Below are 20,561 nucleotides of genomic sequence, written 5' to 3'. Positions count from 1 at the left end.
GCCACTGTGTCCATCCTACAGACTCAACCCTAATGATGGGAAGGGGAAAGCCTCCTATATGCCAAAAATAAAAAATAAGCTGCTCGACCCCTCTGAAAACCGCCATTTGTGGGACCTGCTGGGACCCTTAGTAATATTCCTGACCCGCCAGACCGGAAAAGTGCTGTTGTAGATTTGATAAAAATCAACCCAGCTGAAAAAAAAAGTCATTTTCATTTTTTTTTAGGGAGTGCCAAGACCGCCAAAGAGGGGAAAGGTAAGGTACTGCAGTAACAACCTGAAAAAAAGGCAACCAATTTGGATATCTGATGAAATTTGCAGAAAATCCCTATGTGGTTTTCTTCCTCTTACTTCCACTTCCACTCTTCTTCAGACTGCACTTCCGGAATAACAAACAAAAAACAGACTGTGTACATGTATTTATACTGTATTCTGTATATTTTGTATTTTATTTTTTAATAGATGTGTCTGCACCTACTTCACTAAAACAAATTCCTGGTATGTGTTTGATCATACCTGGCAATAAACAATTTCTGATTCTGATTCTGATTCTTTGGGGTCCTTCAGTTACAAGCAGTGATGTCTTCCTGATCCCCCGAACCCTAAAGGTACAGTACCTTTAGGAAGCACCTTGAAAAATCTTACATTAGATGCAGTAACTGGACAAAATTCACTCCCTTGTAAAAAAAAAAAGGCATTTTCAGCCATTGTAGTTACTGCAGGACTCTCAATGAGGGACAGGGAGGACTTCCTGACCAGAAAGGTGCCATATAAGCCACCTGGATAAAAGGACATTTTCACAAAATTTGACAATCTGACAAAATTCAGAAAAGTGTTTTCCATCATTTTTGGATGCAGCCAAGAACTCCAATCAGGATTCCCCAACACCCTGCAATGGAAAGGTGCTTTGGAGGCAACATTTTGCGACCTCACAATGCCAAAATGAAAATCTCCCTCTTGGAAAAATGTAGTTTTCTGTCATTTTTCTAAAAAGTGCCTTTAAAGCCATTTTATGTTCTTGCCAGGACCTCCCAATGAGGGGAAAGGAGGTTTACCTGACCTCCCGGACCAGAAAATCATGCCTTGGAGGCAATCTGGAAAAAATATAATTATGTAAAAGTGCTGTTTTCTCACATTTGTGGGTCCAGCAAGTACCCCAAAGGACAGGAAAGTTTCCCTGATCTCCTGAATTAGAAAGGTACCGTGGAAGCAATCTTAAAAGAGCCCTTGGAAAATTACTTTTTAAGGTCACTGTGGTCCTGCCGAGACACACAATGAAGTCTACAGAGGTTTCGATGCAGCCTCTTGAACAAGAATGGAGATTTTGCCCCACTTCTGACTGGAATGGTGCTAGAAACAACTTAAAAAATGAAATTTTGCAAAATTGTGAAACTTTCTGTCTTTTTAAAAATATATGTAGCACTTTTATAAGGTCTTAAAGTGCTTTACACTGAGCACATTATTCATTTACTCCATTGTTAAGGTACATTAGCCAGCACATCTGTCCCAGCTGCTGCCCACTGCTCTCTGCAAGGCTGAAGGAAAATGCACACACAGAATAAGCCTTAACAGGGCAAGCCAACATATTTGGTTACCTGAATTATACAAAAAGCAAAGCTGCCAATCAACTAACAGCATCAGTTGTGCATTGACAGAGCAGCGCCCCCTGCTGTCTGAACAGCACTGATTTCAAGTCCACTGTAAAGCATGTACAACTTAAGTCTTCATCAACTTAGGTCTTCATCAAAGTAATTGATTTTCCTAAATGGAAAATGTTGTTTAAAATAAAATATTAGGTTTCCCAAACATCCAGTAAAATGTGTATTATAATACGCAGGCTATAAATAGAGTGATTGGTTTCCAGACATGCATGTTTCATCCATGACATGTTATCCCTCAAAAGGTATCATACTTCCGTTCACATTGGACCTGTGGTTAATAATAGAAATACCTAATCAATGGACATAGACACACAAACACACACTAACCTTGGCTTGACTTTACAACTGTGCTGTGGCATCTCTTTGTGAGATAAAATGGATGGGAATGGATCATGTATGTCGCTGATGCTGTCCAGTGACACAAGGAAGTAGAAAAATATTGTTGGGCTGTGTTTGACTTGCTGGATCACGCTTAAAGAATAAAGAAGAAAAAGACATATTAGGCCTTTTTGTGTTGCTGTGACAACAAGGACAAGAAGAGACAACCTTGGACTGCTTTGTGTCGACACAACACTCACATCCTCACAACGACTATCAGCTTTGCAGTCAAACAACATGAGCTCACACCTCACAGTAATTCCAACTGTAGTCAACTGATATGAGAAATATGTGGTCAAAATGTTGCAATCCAGGGGCGCAGAGTCATCGATAAACAGAGGTAATGAGAAGGACACTTTTTACCCTCTTAACTTGTTTAGGGTAACGATTGCATATACAGTACATTGTACAAATAACGCATTTCTGAATGATAAATGGTTGTGTTTCTTTCATTTTCCAAATGCAATACAAAATACTGATTGAAGGCCGCATGGTGGACTGGTGGTTAGCATGTCAGCCTCACAGTCTGGAGATCTGGGTCTGAATCTCCATTCTCTGTGTAGAGTTTGCACATTCTCCCCATGCTTGCAAAAACATGCACGCTAGACTCTAAATTGTCCATTGCTGAAAATAGTAGTGCGGACGGTTGTTTGTCTATATGTGCCCAGAGATTGACTGGCAATTAGTTGGGGGAGTACCCCATATCGCACCCTTCATCAGATGGGATAGGCTGCAACTCATCTCAAAGCCTAATGAGGACAAGCGGTATAAAGAACAGATGGTTGGAATTTAACTTAAATAAAAATGCTTTAATTCCTGTGGTGAATGTGTACATGTTAAGTTTAAATAAAATTTCAATCATTCTCGGTATAATGACCTTAAGCTGTTAAATTAACCCCCATGAGGCATCATCCACTCACCTCACCAGTCAATTCATCATGTCAAGTTTTGTCATGGGTTGAATGCAGGAGATGTTGTGTTCAGTGTGACATCTAGTGTCGGAATTGTGCACTTCAACCAAGACCGACGGTGCTCTGTGAAGCGAAATAGTTGACATTGACATTCGGTCACTAAGCAGACATCCAAATACTTCCCATGCAGTCGAAAGAATTGAATATATATATATATATATATATATTTAATTCCTTTATTTAGTGAATATCAACGTAAGGAAACCGACAAATTCAGACACACTAAGCTTATTAAAAAATCTTCATTTTCTTATCATGCATTCAATGCATTCATATTCAGTTGTAATTGGGAGTATCTATTTTAATATTGTTTCAGCAATAACGTGCGTAATATAATGTAATGCATTAATGGCGACAATATCTGTTTTCTGATAACAGTGACGCTTCTAAAACGGAAAGCCTACGTCAAAAAGATGCAAGTCCCAGAATGCACCGGGGCGCTGTGTGTGCATTTTGGGATTTGTTGTCCTTAAAACCGTTTCCTGTAGTTAGCCTACATTAGGTGGTGGAATCTTTCCTTCAAAGAAAAACACACGTGAATTTATTGATCAGGTAGGGTAAATACATTATTTTGTACCCGATTGCCTAAAAAACTCGTCGAAGTAGTTGAAGATGTTCCATATTTTTTCCACGATACGTCTTTATTGTACCCTTTTAAGATTGCAGCTACTGTCAGGGCACAAAAATCAGCGCTTACATGGCGAAGCGTTTCCTTTTGTTTAGTTAGCTTCCTAGTAGAGCTGTTGGCGCGACATTCCATAAAACGTCTCTTCCTTGATAAAACAACAGACTTCATTTTAAGTGACATTTCTTCTTGACAGCCTACAGTTTTACACTTATTTCTTTGACACGTCAACATTGAGGAGGCTAACGTTAGCCATGGGGAAGTTGCACATTTATTTGCGAGACAGACTTGAATGTAAACAAACACTTAACCTATGTTATTTAGCATGTGGCTAACATAGATAGCATTAGCTTGTAGCAGTTAATGTTTACATCCGGTATTGTGGGGGACTGTTACGTGCGAATTTGCATGTGAATGGTTGACTGAACGTGTTTGTTACATAATTATTTTACAGTGTGCGTAAAGTCCCATCAATAATGAATGTCCACATACGAGGTTAACGTTTATTGAAAAAAGCAAGTGTGTCAACCGATAATGTTTATATATCTGTTAAAATCGCCATGTGTATTGATGCTCCAGCAGCATGTTATATTCAAATGTGGAATAAAATGCACATACTTGAAACTGTGAAAGCCCAACATTGTTTACATAGGTTACATAAGGTTAGTACAACTGTCTGTCAGCTGCTTGTGTTGCTCTCACTACCTGATATCTTGTTTTCCTCGCAGGATTGTGTGACTTTATGGAAACATGTCAAAGAAACGAGGAAGGTAATGTCACAGAGCAGGTTTTCATTTTGCCTAACACTGTTTGATTTGTCAACAAGCCTGTCTTCAAATCTAATTGAAGAAGCCAAAGAAGTTCAATTCAATTCTTATTGGCTGTGATGATATGTTGTGTCTCAAATTGAGTACTTCTGTAGTACACGTCAATACAGTACAGTATAGGGAGAGCATTATGTATTTCATTCCCATACTGTATGACTTTTGACAGTATAATGCTGTCCGAAATCAGTCACAGTCATGATACATTTCTCGTCGTCTTTTTTTATGCTGAATTGCAACCACTTGACGGTGTATTATTGCCAACATCGGCCTATAAAAGATCTGTCATCTTTTTCTCTTCACTTTGCAGTTTTATAATAATCAAAAACGAATTAGATTTTCTCTCTTGCGTATAGGTTTTTAGGCCACACTCCTTTCCAGTGTTCCATGTTGCCAAGATGGTGGCTATTGTGGGTGGTAAGTGTCCAGGACTGCACTCGCCCTTTTGATTTTACAGCTGCGTACTTACAGTGCACAGCATTTTGCTATGTTTCTCAGTGTGAGCACCCTTAGGCCCTTAAAAGACTCAGTGTAAGTGCAGAAGTGCACAAATTGAGACACAGCCATAGTGTTGAACTTTTTTGTGTGATTTCTTACTAAGTTGATGTTGATTGATATAACTATTCAAACCCTGCAGATATCCTCACTCTAAATGCAATAACTAACATTTGACAGGAAGCGTAGCAGCGAAGAGTTGAGTGAGAGCTCGGCGTCCACCCTGTGCCCCGACCCGGATAACCTGCTGGGCCGCAGAATTCAACACAACTGGAGGGAAAAGGGGAACGTGACCAAGTGGAAAGGCACGGTCCTGGAGCGGCTGACTGTCAACAGCTCCCTTTACATGGTCAAATACGACGGCTTTGACTGCGTCTATGGCATCGAGTTGTTCAAGGACAGCCGAGTGTCCAATCTGCAGTTATTGGCTGAGAAAGTCGGTAAGTTTGTGCCTAGCAGAGATGGAAAAAACTAGAAAGAAATGCATTGTGAAATACAAAGTGTGAGTTGTGGGACCAGAATTTTGTTAATGTTGTCAAATTTAAAGCTCTCACAAGAAAAACATTGGTGACCCATAATATAGCCAGTGGTACATTTACACATTTACACTGCATGTATGTTGTTGGTAGTGGTATCGGCTGATTTCACTCATGGATTATTGGGATCGGTATCAGCCCTGATTGGAACATCCCTAATATGTCTTTGGTAGTGAATGAGTTCAGGATCATTAAAAGTGCAAAATGAGAAATAACTTCTATACTTAATTTCATTCATTCATTCATTTTCTACCACTTTTTCCTCACGAGGGTCGCTGTCTTCAGGCGAGAGGCGGGGTACACCCTGGACTGGTCGCCAGCCAATCACAGGGCACATATAGACAAACAACCATTCACACTCACATTCATACCTATGGACAATTTGGAGTCACCAATTAACCTAGCATGTTTTTGGAATGTGGGAGGAAACCGGAGTACCCGGAGAAAACCCACGCATGCACGGGGAGAACATGCAAACTCTACACAGAGATGGCCGAGGGTGGAATTGAACCCTGGTCTCCTAGCTGTGAGGTCTGCGCGCTAACCACTAGACCGCCGTGCCGCCTATACTTCATTTTTTCAAAATTAATTGTCATTGTTGACTATGGCCTTATCAGTCAAGAAATATTGAAAGACAAGGTACAGATATATGTAGTATTCTGGCATCGACATTGATAAGACATTTCCTGCATTAAGTCAGCAAAAAGTTCTCCCAGTCTGTGTGGCAGTGGTACGTTTTTGGCTTCTTACTTTGTCCTTCCTGCCACTAGTCTTAAGTTTAGAATAAATAAATTGAAGACTAACTCGTTAGCTCAGTAGTTTGCTGCAGTACTGTTAAAGTGGCGGCCGTCTCATGTGTCGCTTCAGAGGTTCCGTGTGCTGTGCTTAAGTGGTGCGCAAGGGTGTGTAAACAAAGCTAGCTGTATTGTCAGAGGTTATGTGTGTATGTATAGCAGATTAATGTTAGACTGACTGCCCTGTCGGTCAAGTGACGAACGCTATATTTAGATGGATGCTAAGTTGATGTCTATCTTTTTTCCTAATGCCATGCGATCCATTGGCATTAAGTTTCTTGTTGTAGTGTCTTGAATGCGGGTCGATTGACCCACATTATGTTCCCCAACTGTATTAGGTAATGTGAGTACTGCTGTATAAGGGTGTCATTTTGTGTCTATAGGGCTCTAGTAATGTTTTTAGAAACTCATGAACAGGTTTTTTTATGCTCTATGAAAATATTCCATTTATTAATCCTGTATTAAGTCCTACTTTGCAGAAATTCACCTGTCACCATCTGTGCTGGAACCCAAATCATAATGCTTTTAATGTTATACTAATGTGCTATATTACAGCACATAGTGACCAGTTAACAGAGCACACGCTGCAAATTGCGCAAACTGCCGCTTGACTCAGCGTAGTGGGACAAACAAACACTTTCCACGTTAAGGTGCTAGACGAGTGTTGAATAAAGCTCTCAGTTGTGATAGCGCTTTGTCAGCATGCTCTGGATCTTAACAGTTCCCAGAACTCATTAAGTTGTCATGTCCGTCCTTTGCAGTGAATAATAAGATCAAGGTGCCTCCTGGGGCGGAAGAGCTGGTTGGCCGGGCTGTGGAACATCTGTTTGAAAAAGAGGACGGGGAGAAAAATGAATGGCGAGGCATGGTGCTATCCCGAGCCCCCATCATGACTCACTGGTATTACATTACCTACGAGAAGGACCCCGTGCTCTACATGTACCAGCTGTGGGACGATTACAAGGATGGCGATTTGCGTGTTCTTCCCGAATCAGGTAACGTAACTTAAGTTTATTGTGTGTGTGTGTGTGTGTATAAGCATTACGACAGTATTGTGGCAAAATAAAATGTGGCCTATTTTATACTATTTGTGCAGAATCCTGCAAAATGGTTGATGATGTGCATATTTCACTGCACAATATAAAAATTAGAATGCTCTTGAGGTTGTAGGCTGTGACTGAAATGGAATACTTAGGGAAATATTAGTCTTAGGGAAATACTTCAACAGTCGGACACAGACATTTTAGTAAAAATACAGCTGTTTTCTTCTACAGCCATTGAATCCAATCCAGCAGACAACAGACACCGCCACCAGGACACAGATTTTCACAGAGTTTATTAAAAATTATTTCATTTTCTTGTTTTTCTGTGCCCCCCCCCCACCCAGAGAACAAACACCTGCTCCCAGCAGACAGGAAGCCGGGTGAGGAGCCAGAGAGCCTTGTGGGTAAACAGGTGGAGTATGTCACAGATAACGGTCTAAAAAGGACGGGCCTGGTCATCTACCAAGTCCCGGCCAAGCCCACGGTGTACTACATCAAATACGACGATGACGTCCACATTCATGTCTACGACCTGGTTAAAACCACCTAGTATGGACTGTCCCGTTCACACAGCCAGTCGTTACCGGTTGAAGTGTTAACAGAGTTTTCCTCACCCACGGTGGAGGAGGTTTTTATTTACATTCTCACATTACATTCATTTTCAATGTGAAAGTGGTTTTGACTTTGAGGTCATCTTCAGTGTAAATAAAACTTGTATAGCCCAGCAGGTGAAATCTCACATACAGTGCTGCGCCAAAATCGCATACTTTTTGTAAAGACATTCAGCAACCTAAAAGAATTGGCTTTCGTACACATCCATGTTTGGTAATTGTACATGATTTCATTTTTCTGTTTGTGCTTGATGACGTCTCACTGGGTAAGCCTCAGTTTGTTGAATATAAAAGTGACATCCATTTGAGTATTGGGCCGATTTTACCATCATAGTGAACCAATATTTCAGTTTTTGTATAGACATTATGTCCCAGATTTATTCAGAAAAAATAAGTGTATATTTCTGTTTTATTGTGTAAACTGCAAGTTTTCTACTCGATAATATATCAGCTATACTAAAGTTTATGTCTAGTTGCTTCAGCAGTGTTTATGCTCTATGCTATTTATGTTCAGTTGGCAACTGACAACATTTCTGGTTTTGGATTTGATGCCATCATTAATGACAGAAGCTGAATTGTGTGATTATGGCCTCAAAATATTGCTAATTGTGTAATATGTTCTGTTGTGTACATATAAATTGAATCATTTTTATGAACCTAATCAAAAATGTTTTGAATGTGTGTTCTTTTTTTATAGTAAACCAACAGTAATATGAAATATGCTAATTATACTTAGTTGCTGCTGCAGTAGGACTGCAATCTATCAGTGGCATTGGACAGCTAATTTGCATAATTGACCATGCTCACGCAGATTAAAAAAAAAACTTGTTTGGCATCTTGTTCGCAGAGGTTTTTGGAGATTTTCAAAACATCCGGTTCAGTGGTAAAACAGCTTTTAGAGTCCTCCATCCATCCATTTTCTATGCCTCTCGTCCTCATTAGGGTTGTGGGCAACATCATCTAATGTTTTTAAAGTGCTTATGACACGAAAAAAAAATCAAATTACTCACGTAATAAAACATTTTTGTCATAGAAAAATAAAACAACTATGAAATATGACTTAACTGAAGAGTTTTCTGAAGCTCTGCCATCTTGGCTGTGATGTCATGACCAGTACGTATTCCAGGATCACAACTGCAAATGCAGCCATGAACTTTCACAACAGTAACATAACATTCAGTGAGCAGTGTTTGGTTTTTGCCTCAGCTTTTCTTTTTAGTAGTGATTTTTGGTTTTGTATTGCCGTGTGGCTTTGCCCTCGTTTTTGCGTACCTCTGTGGGGACACTTTTTGTCATAATGAATATCTTTTTATTACATGGAACGTCTTTCTGCATCTTGGGTTCCAGACTAGGTCACGCCGTTCTTAACAGGGTTGTCATCGGTCACATGACGGCGACGATATAGCGCTTTCGTCAAAAGCGTCGAGCCGGTGTTTCAGATTTTCCATCTCTGGAAGCTGTTTTCAAAAAATTTGTTTCAAAATTGAGACACTAAATTATGCATTTTTATACCTAAAAAAGACCAAATGAACTTACTAAATGCATTATAAAATGCAAATATTTACAAGGCAGAAAATTCATTGAAATTGTGAATGTAGTATTCTACATTGGTCACTAGGTGTCAGTAATTGAAACAAGCACCGATATATAGTCACAATAATAACGCGCTCCTGTTCATGCGACTATAACCCACGACATAACTCTGGACTCCCGACGGACGTCACCTCCTATCACACTAAACTACACCTAGGGAACACATTTACTGTGACACACACCAGCACAAGTTGTATTTATGTTTAAATAAATACTTGTACTATATTGGGTATTACAAATGTAAAGGTGACTATAGGGGGTGTTATTTCATGTCTAGGGGGCTCTAATAATGTTAAAAAACATATTTAGAAGATCAGATGCTTTCTGACAATGTGGACCAAGGTCTGAGGGATGGCCGTCACACATTCAGGCGGTTCGGTCCCTGTAAGACCGGTGTCGGATTTAGGTCAGGAATGGGTTTCTACTTTTTGCTGATGATGTGGTCCTGCTGGCCATGATCTTCAACGCTTACTGGATTGGTTTGCAGCCGAATGTGAAATGGCTAGAATGAAATCAGCACCTCCAAGTTCGAGTCCACTTAAAAAAGGGTGGAGTGACCTGTGTGGAGGAGTACCTTGAGGTCTTGCATCGACAAGTGGATTGCTGCGGCGTCCACAGTGATGTGGACTCCGCATCGGTCCTTTGTGGTAAAAAGGGAGTCAAAAGGCAAAGTACTACAGCAGGGGTCTCAAACACGCGGCCCGTGGGCCAAATGTGGCACGCAGGACACTAGTTTGAGGCGCCCGCCTTGATATGAAAGTTTAATGTTAGTGCGGCCTGCGCAAGTTTGATATGGATGTTGTATGGTATCATGTACCCAGAAAAAATTATTACGTTTGATTAATGTTCATGTTAAAGGTTAAATAACTGTTAATAGTTATCCTCCCTATCCGTGTGGAAGTGGTAAGTTTTTGGCTATTTAAGTTTAAAGGAAATAACTTGAAGGCTACCGTTTAGGTCGCTAGCTCTCTAGTTTGCGAGTTAGCATGTGTCTCAAGACCCTGCAGTTGCGCAATATGTTGTAAATAAAAAAGTATAAATGTGACTATAGTCGTGTTTTGTCATGTCTACAGGGCTCTAATAATGCTTTGTTCATTTTAATCTGAAAAAAATAATTTGTCTACCCACCAACAATATGTGGTTTCTTAAGTTTTTATTATTTGCTGTTTTATTATTATTATTATATTTATTTATTACTGATTTATTCTTGATTTGTTTATTTATTTTTCATCTTATTTTGTGCAGAAAAATAAAAATTAAGATATTTGAGAACAGTGGAATGTTTTATCAGAGCTTTTATTGTAGAAAATTGGAACCAAAGCACTGAAAAAGTTTGTATATTTTTCTGTTTTTAATAAATGCGTTTTATTTATTTTTTTGGAAAACCTGATGCGGCCCAGCCTTGCCCAGACCCTAGCTCCAGTGGCCCCCAGGTAAATTGAGTTTGAGACCCCTGTTCTACAGCATAATGTGCATGAACAAGTCTTGCCAAATCTAAAAAAGGCAAACTTTGGCGAAAAATGGCAAAAAATATAACCACTGAAATGAATGAATGGGACACATTGCTGTTAAAAGAAGATATAGGACAATCTATAATATGACCTTGTTTTTATTAGTATAAAGAGCATCTGATGGGTGTGCAGGGAGTTATCTCCGAACAGCAAATGCCAGTAACCTGGGGAAGCCTGAGGAAAGATCAACAAAAGAATCTGGTTTCATCCTCTTTGGACTGTAATTCTCTGCACTAAATGTCATTCCAATACATTTAATATCAAAGTAATATTATCAGAGGAATACCAGACAGGAGTGAATACAGATAAATCTCCTGAACGTGGCTTCACTTTATTGAAAACATACTCACTACCTTATCATTTACCAGCTAGAAACATTGGAGGTGATTAATCACCTCATTCCAGGCACATTCTGCCATGTGGTGGAGCTTATGCTTCATTTTTAATCAAGTGTTCATCAGATTGATGAGCACACATATGCGTATCATTGCCACCACATGGTGACCGCCTCCCCTTCTCGCAAGCATTGAGGTGCCGTAGTGGGTGGTGACCTGTGGCGGTGAACAGTTGGCATACCATCCCGTCAGAACTGTTAAGGATGGTGTGCATTTGTTGCATAAGGTGTATACGCATCAATTCAAAGCCTGTTGCACACATGCTGTATAGTGATCATAGCATGCCGATATGCAAAACAGCTTGTCCGTCAGTAAATTGGATGATTGAAGTCTCAGAAAAATATATATTCACCTTGTTTTAAGAAATGGTATGGAGGAGTAGTAACCTGTGGAAGAACAATACATGGTGATAACAGCCTTATAGCCTCACAGCTAGGAGACCCGAGTTCAATTCCACCCTAGGCCATCTCTGTGTGGAGTTTGCATGTTCTCGCCGTGCATGCGTGGGCTTTCACATTCCAAAAACATGCTAAGTTAATTAACGACTCCAAATTGTCCATAGGTATGAATGTGAGTGTGAATGGTTGTTTGTCTATATGTGCCCTGTGATTGGCTGGCGACCAGTCCAAGGTGTAGCCCGCCTCTCGCCCGAAGACAGCTGGGATAGGCTCCAGCAACCTCCGCGACCCTCCTGAAGAAAAGCAGTAGAAAATGAATGAATGAATGAATAATAATATACAAAAGTAAAGCAAAATATATAAGGTGATCATGAAATAAAAAGTTTTTTTTATGAATTAGATAATTAGTAAGTAGTTTCTTTATAATTATTTAAATGTAATGGAAATTGTAATAAATTATTTTACCTATTTCATATTGAAATTATAGAATTTATAAGACATTTATCTTTATTTAATTGTATTTTTGCCCAAATGAAATGAACAGAAAATATTAAATAATACAAATAATATAAAATAAAAATGTGTTAAAATATATATTTTAAATGTATAAATACGTTTTTTAAGAACTACATATTTCTTGCCCATTTTTACACATTTATTTTTTACAATTTAATGAATTATTCCCTATGTTAACAGTACTAAACGCTGTTAACGAGTTTCTACAATTTCACCATTATCCATCCATTTTCTATCACTTATCCTCACTAGGGTCACAGGCTATGCTGGAGCCTATCAGAGCTGTCTTCGGGAGCTGGGATAGGCTCCATCACCTAAGCGGTAGAAAATGAATGAATGAATGAATGAATAAATTCGAACAGCAACATCACGCTAGCTTAGAAAAATGAGTCCATGCCTCACACACAGGTTGGTGGTGTTTCAGGCTTTATTTTAAGATGTGTTGTGAAGCCTGTTTTTCCCACAAAGCTGACATTTATGATGCCAATATCATAACTTCGTTATTCTATATCACATTACTGATAAAACATTATGACTCTTACATAATACGGGACCTTTAACAATTCATACTTACAATATAAGAATATAAATAAAAACTCCCAGCAAAACTAAGAAAGAGTGCAGCTGAGTTGTTGCCACATTATTATTTAAGGTCAGTTCTCAAAAACCTTGAAATTGACACGCCAATCTTATTGGCCAATGAAACGACGTGCTTGACTCTTTTGTGTTGCTTAGCAACATAAGCCACTCACTGGTTTTCATGTATCAAAAAAAAAAAAAAAGCTTTCTGCCAATCTGGAGACAGCCTGAATGAAAGCAGCCATTATGTGTTTTTAATTCAAATATATTTCTTACAGGACTCATCTGTGCTGTGATTTATTTCACCCACTCTCATTGGCCACGTGTCTGAATATGATATGAAGCTGACGGTGTTTTGAAATCATGCAAAGGCGCAACATTTTGCTAATGAGGCGGGCTTGACTTTTCTGTTCCAGCAGTTTGTGCGCCAAGCGTAAAAAATCATAGATGGGGATCCTATCAGGTCACTCGTGCAGGTATCCTGGTAACAGCAAAATAAAAGCCATTTGTTGTGTTGCTGTTTTTTTTCCTTTTCATCATTGACACCTCAGCTACTTTGAACACAATCTACGTTTGCAGTACATGACTCTGCCTTTCTTGTTAGACACAAATAGTTTTTTTCTACATGTACGTTCATCCGTGCATCTTCTTGCATGGGGCTGTCTTTGCTCACAACCAATATTGTACTGTATTGCTTTAAAATTGCAACCCCTTTTTTCATTGTTATCATTATTATTTATTTGAATTACCAAATGTTTTATTCTTATTTTAAGCGGTTTTATTTTTTTTAACCAATAAAAAAATTCCATTGAAGGACTCCAAAAAGTATTTGTTGCACCACTTTTAAAAATAATTTGGAACATTATTACATACATACATTACATACATTTTTATGTATTTTTAGTTATTTGTTGACAATATGATTTATTTGATATTTATATTATTTGATGATACTTAATTGTAGTTTTGGTGCCAAAATGAAACAAATACACATCATTAATAATATACAGGGCTGCACGAGTGGTTAGCGCGCAGACCTCACAGCTAGGAGACCTGAGTTAAATCCCACCCATATATTTATAATGCATGCAGACAAGGGTTCAATTCCACCCTCGGCCAGCTCTGTGTGGAGTTTGCATGTTCTCCCCGTGCATGCATGGGTTTTCTCCGGGTACTCCGGTTTCCTCCCACATTCCAAAAACATGCTAGGTTAATTGGCGACTCCAAATTGTCCATAGGTATGAATGTGAGTGTGAATGGTTGTTTGTCTATATGTGCCCTGTGATTGGCTGGCGACCAGTCCAGGGTGTACCCCGCCTCTCGCCCGAAGACAGCTGGGATAAGCTCCAGCACCCCCCCGCGACCCTCGTGAAGATAAGTGGTAGAAAATGAATGAATGAATAATAATATACAAAAAGTAAAGTAAAATATATAAGTTGATCATATTTTTTATGAATTAGTAAATAGTTTCTTCATAATTATTTAAATGTAATTAATTAATGGAAATTGTAATAAATTATTTTACCTATTTCATATTGAAATTATAGAATTTATAGTACATTTATCTTTATTTAATTGTATTTTTTGCCCAAATGAAATGAACAGAAAATATTAAATAATACAAATAAATATAAAATAAAAATCTGTTAAAATATATATTTTAAATATATATACGTTTTTTAAGAACTACATATTTCTTGCCCATTTTTACACATTTATTTTTACAATTTAATGAATTATTCCCTATGTTAACAGTACTAAACGCTGTTAACGAGTTTCTACAATTTCACTATTATCCATCCATTTTCTATCACTTATCCTCACTAGGGTCACAGGGTATGCTGGAGCCTATCAGAGCTGTCTTCGGGAGAGAGGTGGGGTACACCCTGGACCGGTCGCCGGCCAATCACAGGGCACATATAGACCAACATTTTCACCATTATAGTTCAAGTAAATCTTATTGTATGACTTATAGTTGATGATTGGCGCTTTACAAATCCTTAAACATTTTGCACCATTTATGAATCATATTGTAAAGGCATGCTATAAAAAACAAAAACTCGGAAACACAAGGGAAAGTTTTTGTTGTATAGCTTAAAAAATTATTATATAAAAATGTATTATTATATAAAAATTAGAATTTGTAGTTCTTTCAGATAAAGACACACTTCAGAGATTCACACAATGCTTTATTAATAAGGTCAACAGTGCAGAGTAAAAATACTATAATATATACGTATACTATATACCCTATATATACTATACGCAGTGGTGTATAAAAATAGCATCCATCTTTTCATGTGTATTTCTCTCACTTCTGATTATGCTTTGTGCTATTTACACTTATTCACATCGGGGCGGGGTGGGGGTGTGGTGGGGAGGCGGGCTAAAAAAAAATAGTAGTAGAGTTGTGAAATGCGATTGTGAGCTAAAGAGCTTTGCTTGTGCTGAGAGGCAGACTGGGACTTGTTGTTCCCTGATGAGCATCACAACAAAATCACTAGTCTTCCACTCAGCACCAACACTTCCCCTCTGCTGCTGCTGCTGCTCGGATTCTACACCCTGGAAGAGGAACAGGTGGGGTTAAAAAAAACAAAAAAACAGCATTTGACTTGTACCGGTGGTTGACATTGATTGTGTGGTGTTGCATGCGCTGATGCAGACATCAGAGCATGTGGCTGGTGAACTTTAGATTCTGTAAAGGAGACACACACACACACATACACACACAAACACACACTGCTAATTTCTCTCTGAAGCCTGCTGACATTCCATCCTTTCTTTGTTGTTCTAATGCCAACCTTTCTGCTCCTCTCCAAAGCTGGAGGCCCAAGGAGAAGAGACAGGAGGAGGGCAGAATAAAGAGGGAGAAAAGATGGACGCCAAATGCATTGATGATGCATACGTTTGCTTCCTTCCTTCCCAATTAGTCACATTTAGAGGAGACAGACAGATTGTCCTGCATATCCAGTATGTTTCTGAGCTGGTAGCTATGCAACAAGACTGGGAGTCAGTGGGAGCGGGAAGGAGAGAGGGGGGGATGGGAAGACAGGGGGACACTTTCAGGGAATAAGGGAGACAAAATTAGACATATTTTTCCAACACGCCAATTCCGTTTCGTGTTGCAATGAAAGCACAAAAATACCAAGTAGTGTATAAACAGCAAGGCTGTGGGAGCTGTCCACTGTGGTGGTGCTGAATGACGCCCTACTTTTTCCTCCGCGTCATATTTAAAGAAGGGGGGAGCGAAAGAGAGAGGGAGGAAAAAAGAAGACACCTGTTGCTGCACCAAAGTTTTCTCACAGGATATTAAAAAAAACCTCTCTTACATCCACGCTTTGTCATATTTAAAGCTAAGCTCACCTGGATTTATTGTGTTGCTTTTTCCTCCAAAAAAACCAGCAGCACGACGACGTGATGCTAAACATATCTTGGTTGACGTTGATTGACGTGATTTAGACCCATACAGACGTTTCTGGATTATTTACATTTGAAAATTAGGCCTGGAATGATTTTTTAAAAAACACAAAGCAAATGCAAAAAATATAAAAAAAACAACAACAAAAAAAAAAAGAAACGGACTTACCGTTTATGGACATGATGCAACATCTGGAGGAGCTGACGATGTTTTTTCCGTTTTTTTCTCTCGTCCTTCTTATTTTATGCTTTGCAACCTCCGAATTGTTGCTGATTGCACGTAGCGGCCGCGGTGGTGTTCCCGGGGAGGCTGCAGGGAGATGGATGGCTGTGTTTTTATATGTCTGCCGCCAGAAGACAAGAAGAAGGGGGCGGGGTCACGGCCGGTGACGTAGGCGAGAAGAAAACGAAGCCCTGTGTCCGTGCACAACATTTTTTTTTTAAATCAGACCTGTTGAGAGTGCGGCCCAACCCAACCAATAAATGATATTACAGTATGTGAGGGTGAAGGAATAATGCTAATACATGATTACATTCTATTAGCTACACCTTCACTATATAATGGGATTCAGAGGTGTGTTGAGATTGCCTTATTTATTTGCATGGAAGGTGCAAAACTCTCAGAATGTGCACATCACATCACATTGTTTTATTATTACTCTTTTTATTATTCATTAATTCATTCATTTTTTACCGCTTATCCTCAAAAAGGTCCCGGGGGTGCTGGAGCCTATCCCAGCTGTCTTCGGGCGAGAAGTATATAAGTATTGTATATAGACAAACAACCATTCACACTCACATTCACATCTATGGACAATTTGGAGTCGGCAATTAACCTAGCATGTTTTTGGAATGTGGGAGGAAACCGGAGTACCCGGAGAAAACCCACGCATGCACGGGGAGAACATGCAAACTCCACACAGAGATGGACGAGGGTGGGATTGAACTTGGGTCTCCTAACTGTGAGGTCTGCGCGCTAACCACTCGTCCACCATGCAGCCAATAATAATAATAATAATAATAATAATAATAATAATAATAATAATAATAATAATAATAATAATAATAATAATAATAATAATAATAATAATAATAATAATAATAATAATAATAAGTTATTAAAAATAATAACAATAATATATAATATAATATTATATTATTATAATAATTATATTATAATAGTAATCAGGGCGGCACGGTGGTCTAGTGGTTAGTGCGCAGACCTCACAGCTAGGAGACCAGGGCTCAATTCCACCCTCGGCCATCTCTGTGTGGAGTTTGGGTTAGGGTTAGTCTACCTCGGGGCATCCTCATGGAATGCCCAGAACACCTCACCGGGTGGGTGTCCAGACTAGATGACCTAGCCGTCTCAGCTGTGTTATTCTTACTGTAGCTCCTTGCGGATGTCTGAGGGACTCACCCTCTTTCTTAGGGTGAGTCCAATCAACCTACGGAGGAAACTCAGATGCTTTTATCCACCATCTTGGCAGATACTGCTGCTGACTTCCATGTGATGTTGAAGACGTATAGGTACTCACCGCTAATAAAGGATAGTGTAAATTGTTCCATGGAATCAAAGTAGATCCCGTCACATAACGGTGTAGAAGGTACATATAAGTTTCACTTTTGCATCTCACAGCAACTACAGTTAAAAAAAAAGTGTGAAATCTCGACACTTGGTGAAAAAACATTATTTATTCCTGGATGCGGGCTGCAAGGGCCTACAGAAGCGACAGTGGCTCTGGGTGGGTATGTGGAATGGAACCATTCACCCTTTCAGGAGGGCGAAGCCGTGCCCAGTCAACACCGTATGGTGGGGGTGGTGTGATGTTGACGACAGATGCTCCGAATAGGGTTTGATGCTGTCGATTCCCGTACTGATCATTCATGACCGATACTGACTTATGTATTTATGATGAGTGCTATTGGCTAGGGGGGCAGCATTAGACCAGGGGTCTCAAACTCAATTTACTTGGGGGCCACTGGAGCTAGGGTCTGGGTGAGGCTGGGGCGCATCAGGTTTTAAAAAAAAAAACACTTTTTCAGTGCTTATATCTCAGTCATAGATGATGAGAGAAAAACTAAAACAGGCGGGCTCGTTCGCTTGCGTATGGGCGGGGCAAAATCGCGTCAATTGTGTCCGGTGTGCACGCAGCTTTAAGCTGTGAATGCTGCCCACATTCCAAAAACATGCTAGGTTAATTGGTGACTCCAAATTGTCCATAGGTATGAATGTGAGTGTGAATGGTTGTTTGTCTATATGTGCCCTGTGATTGGCTGGCAACCAATCCAGGGTGTACCCTGCCTCTCGCCCGAAGTCAGCTGGGATAGGCTCCCACACCCCCTGTGACCCTTGTGAGGAAAAAGCGGTAGAAAATGAATGAATGAATTCCAAGGATTTGTGGGGCTACATTATTTGCCTTGTGCTGCATTCAGGGCCCTGCATGTGTGATCATGCAGGGTCATGAATGTCAACGTTGGTCCTGTAATGTAGTTTTCTTGTATTTTTTTCTATACATGAAGCTATTTACATCATCTTTGACATCTGCTGTGTGACAGCTCATCACCGTATAGAAGACGTTGCCAAGCAAACACCCATCCCCCATTTGATGAATGCACGGGGCTGCTGGGGTGAGAGTGTGTTTGTAAATAAGGCCCATGAGGAACCTTCTATATTTCTATTTGGTGGCTGCTGCTATTAGTTATGAAAAAAAAACCTTGTTCCCTTTGATACAGCCCTGCCAGCTAGTTAACAATGCAGCTGAAGAGCAGGCTTTAGAGGAGGAACCTGCAGGGGGATGCTACCATGAGGCTTTACTTGTATAACCAACATCACACTCTGTGCCTCTTGATAGAAACATCAGGAGGTAGGATTATGCATAGTAGTGATCCCCCACCTGGCTCCGCTTTCAGGGCTTAATGTTAACATCTGCCCACCACCAAGAGACACACAGCATTTTGTCTCAACATGGGAAACCTGTCTTATTATTCACATGACTTCAGAACTGGCTGTGAAGGAGAGAAAAGCGGCTTTATTACTACATTTTTGTAATGGGGTGATATATTTGGTTTGTTTGGCTCATTGGGGGCCATCTTTATGCATATGTGTCATGAAAACAACACATTGCTGATAAATTATTCATATTTTTCAGTGTTAAGTTTCAGTGATTTTTTTGAACTAAACTTGTAAAAATATTTCCCTTTTTATTTTTTTTACATTAATTTCTAATAATTTTTAAATTAATTGTGAATAGGCATCATATCTGATGCATTTTTTGATTCACAGAGGGATATAGCTATATGATCAAAACAATGCAACAGGCTTCTCAGTAAACAGATAACTTGGATTAAAGGAAAAAAACTACAATGAAAAAACATTGAAAATTTGGCTTAGTTGTTAAAATTACCTCTACTTTTTAATAGTTGTAGCATTTTTTGCCATTGTAGTGCATCATCAATTCCTGACCTAAGCTTGTTCCATACGCATGTTGTTATTTTTCTAATTTTCTAACACTTTGGATGTATTTTAATTTTATTTAGCAGTCACAACATAATAATGGTGTGATAAAATAATGACAAAAATGTCACTTTTATGATATAATTTTAAATAATCCAGCAATATATTTTAAAATATATAAATATATATTTATCATAATTAAGTGTATATTTATAATGCATTATTTAACTTTGAATGTGGGTGGCACGGCGGTCGAGTGGTTAGCACGCAGACCTCACAGCTAGGAGACCAGGGTTCAATCCCACCCTCAGCCAGCTCTGTGTGGAGTTTGCATGTTCTCCCCGTGCATGTGTGGGTTTTCTCCGGGTACTCCGCTTTCCTCACATATTCCAAAAACATGCTAGGTTAATTGGCCACTCCAAATTGTCCATAGGTATGAATGTGAGTGTGAATGGTTGTTTGTCTATATGTGCCCTGTGATTGGCTGGCGACCAGTCCAGGGTGTACCCCGCCTCTTGCCCGAAGACAGCTGGGATAGGCTCCAGCACCCCCCGCGACCCTCGTGAGGAAAAGCGGTAGAAAATGAATGAATGAATGACCCCTGCTTTGGATTAATATAGTGGTTGCCAGGATCCTTTAGATGAAAAAAAGGTTCAGCTATATAACAAATAAAAAAATTACTTCATCTCAACATTTGGGGATGAATTTTTTTTACTAATTTGGCGAATACAAAAAAAATTGGAGACAGTAAAAATAA

General features: G+C 39.3%; 1 protein-coding gene across 1 annotated transcript; it reads left to right on the top strand.

Moving 5' to 3' along the window:
- The first annotated feature begins 3,435 nt into the window (after nucleotides 1–3,435).
- Nucleotides 3,436–9,739, top strand: LOC131125473 (spindlin-Z-like). Its single transcript, XM_058067064.2, has 5 exons — nucleotides 3,436–3,562; nucleotides 4,364–4,405; nucleotides 5,135–5,394; nucleotides 7,046–7,279; nucleotides 7,672–9,739. Exons 2-5 carry the CDS (start codon nucleotides 4,386–4,388, stop codon nucleotides 7,875–7,877), a joined length of 720 nt encoding a protein of 239 aa, XP_057923047.1. The 5' UTR covers nucleotides 3,436–3,562; nucleotides 4,364–4,385; the 3' UTR covers nucleotides 7,878–9,739.
- Nucleotides 9,740–20,561: the final 10,822 nt, after the last annotated feature.

This window comes from Doryrhamphus excisus, linkage group LG6 (genome assembly GCF_037039965.1).
Source record: "Doryrhamphus excisus strain RoL-2023G ecotype Guam linkage group LG6, RoL_Dexc_Guam_v1.1, whole genome shotgun sequence".
Taxonomy (NCBI): Eukaryota; Metazoa; Chordata; class Actinopteri; order Syngnathiformes; family Syngnathidae; genus Doryrhamphus; species Doryrhamphus excisus.
The sequence above is the reverse complement of the archived record's forward strand: the minus strand, read 5'-3'. Positions and strand labels throughout refer to the sequence as shown.

What these genes read in the sequence shown, in the direction of transcription:
- LOC131125473 (XM_058067064.2), top strand. Translation starts at nt 4,386, where the DNA reads ATGTCAAAGAAACGAGGAAG. An exon ending in ATGTCAAAGAAACGAGGAAG is followed by an intron (nt 4,406 to 5,134) that starts GTAATGTCACAG and finishes AACATTTGACAG; the next exon opens with GAAGCGTAGCAGCGAAGAGT. An exon ending in GTTATTGGCTGAGAAAGTCG is followed by an intron (nt 5,395 to 7,045) that starts GTAAGTTTGTGC and finishes CGTCCTTTGCAG; the next exon opens with TGAATAATAAGATCAAGGTG.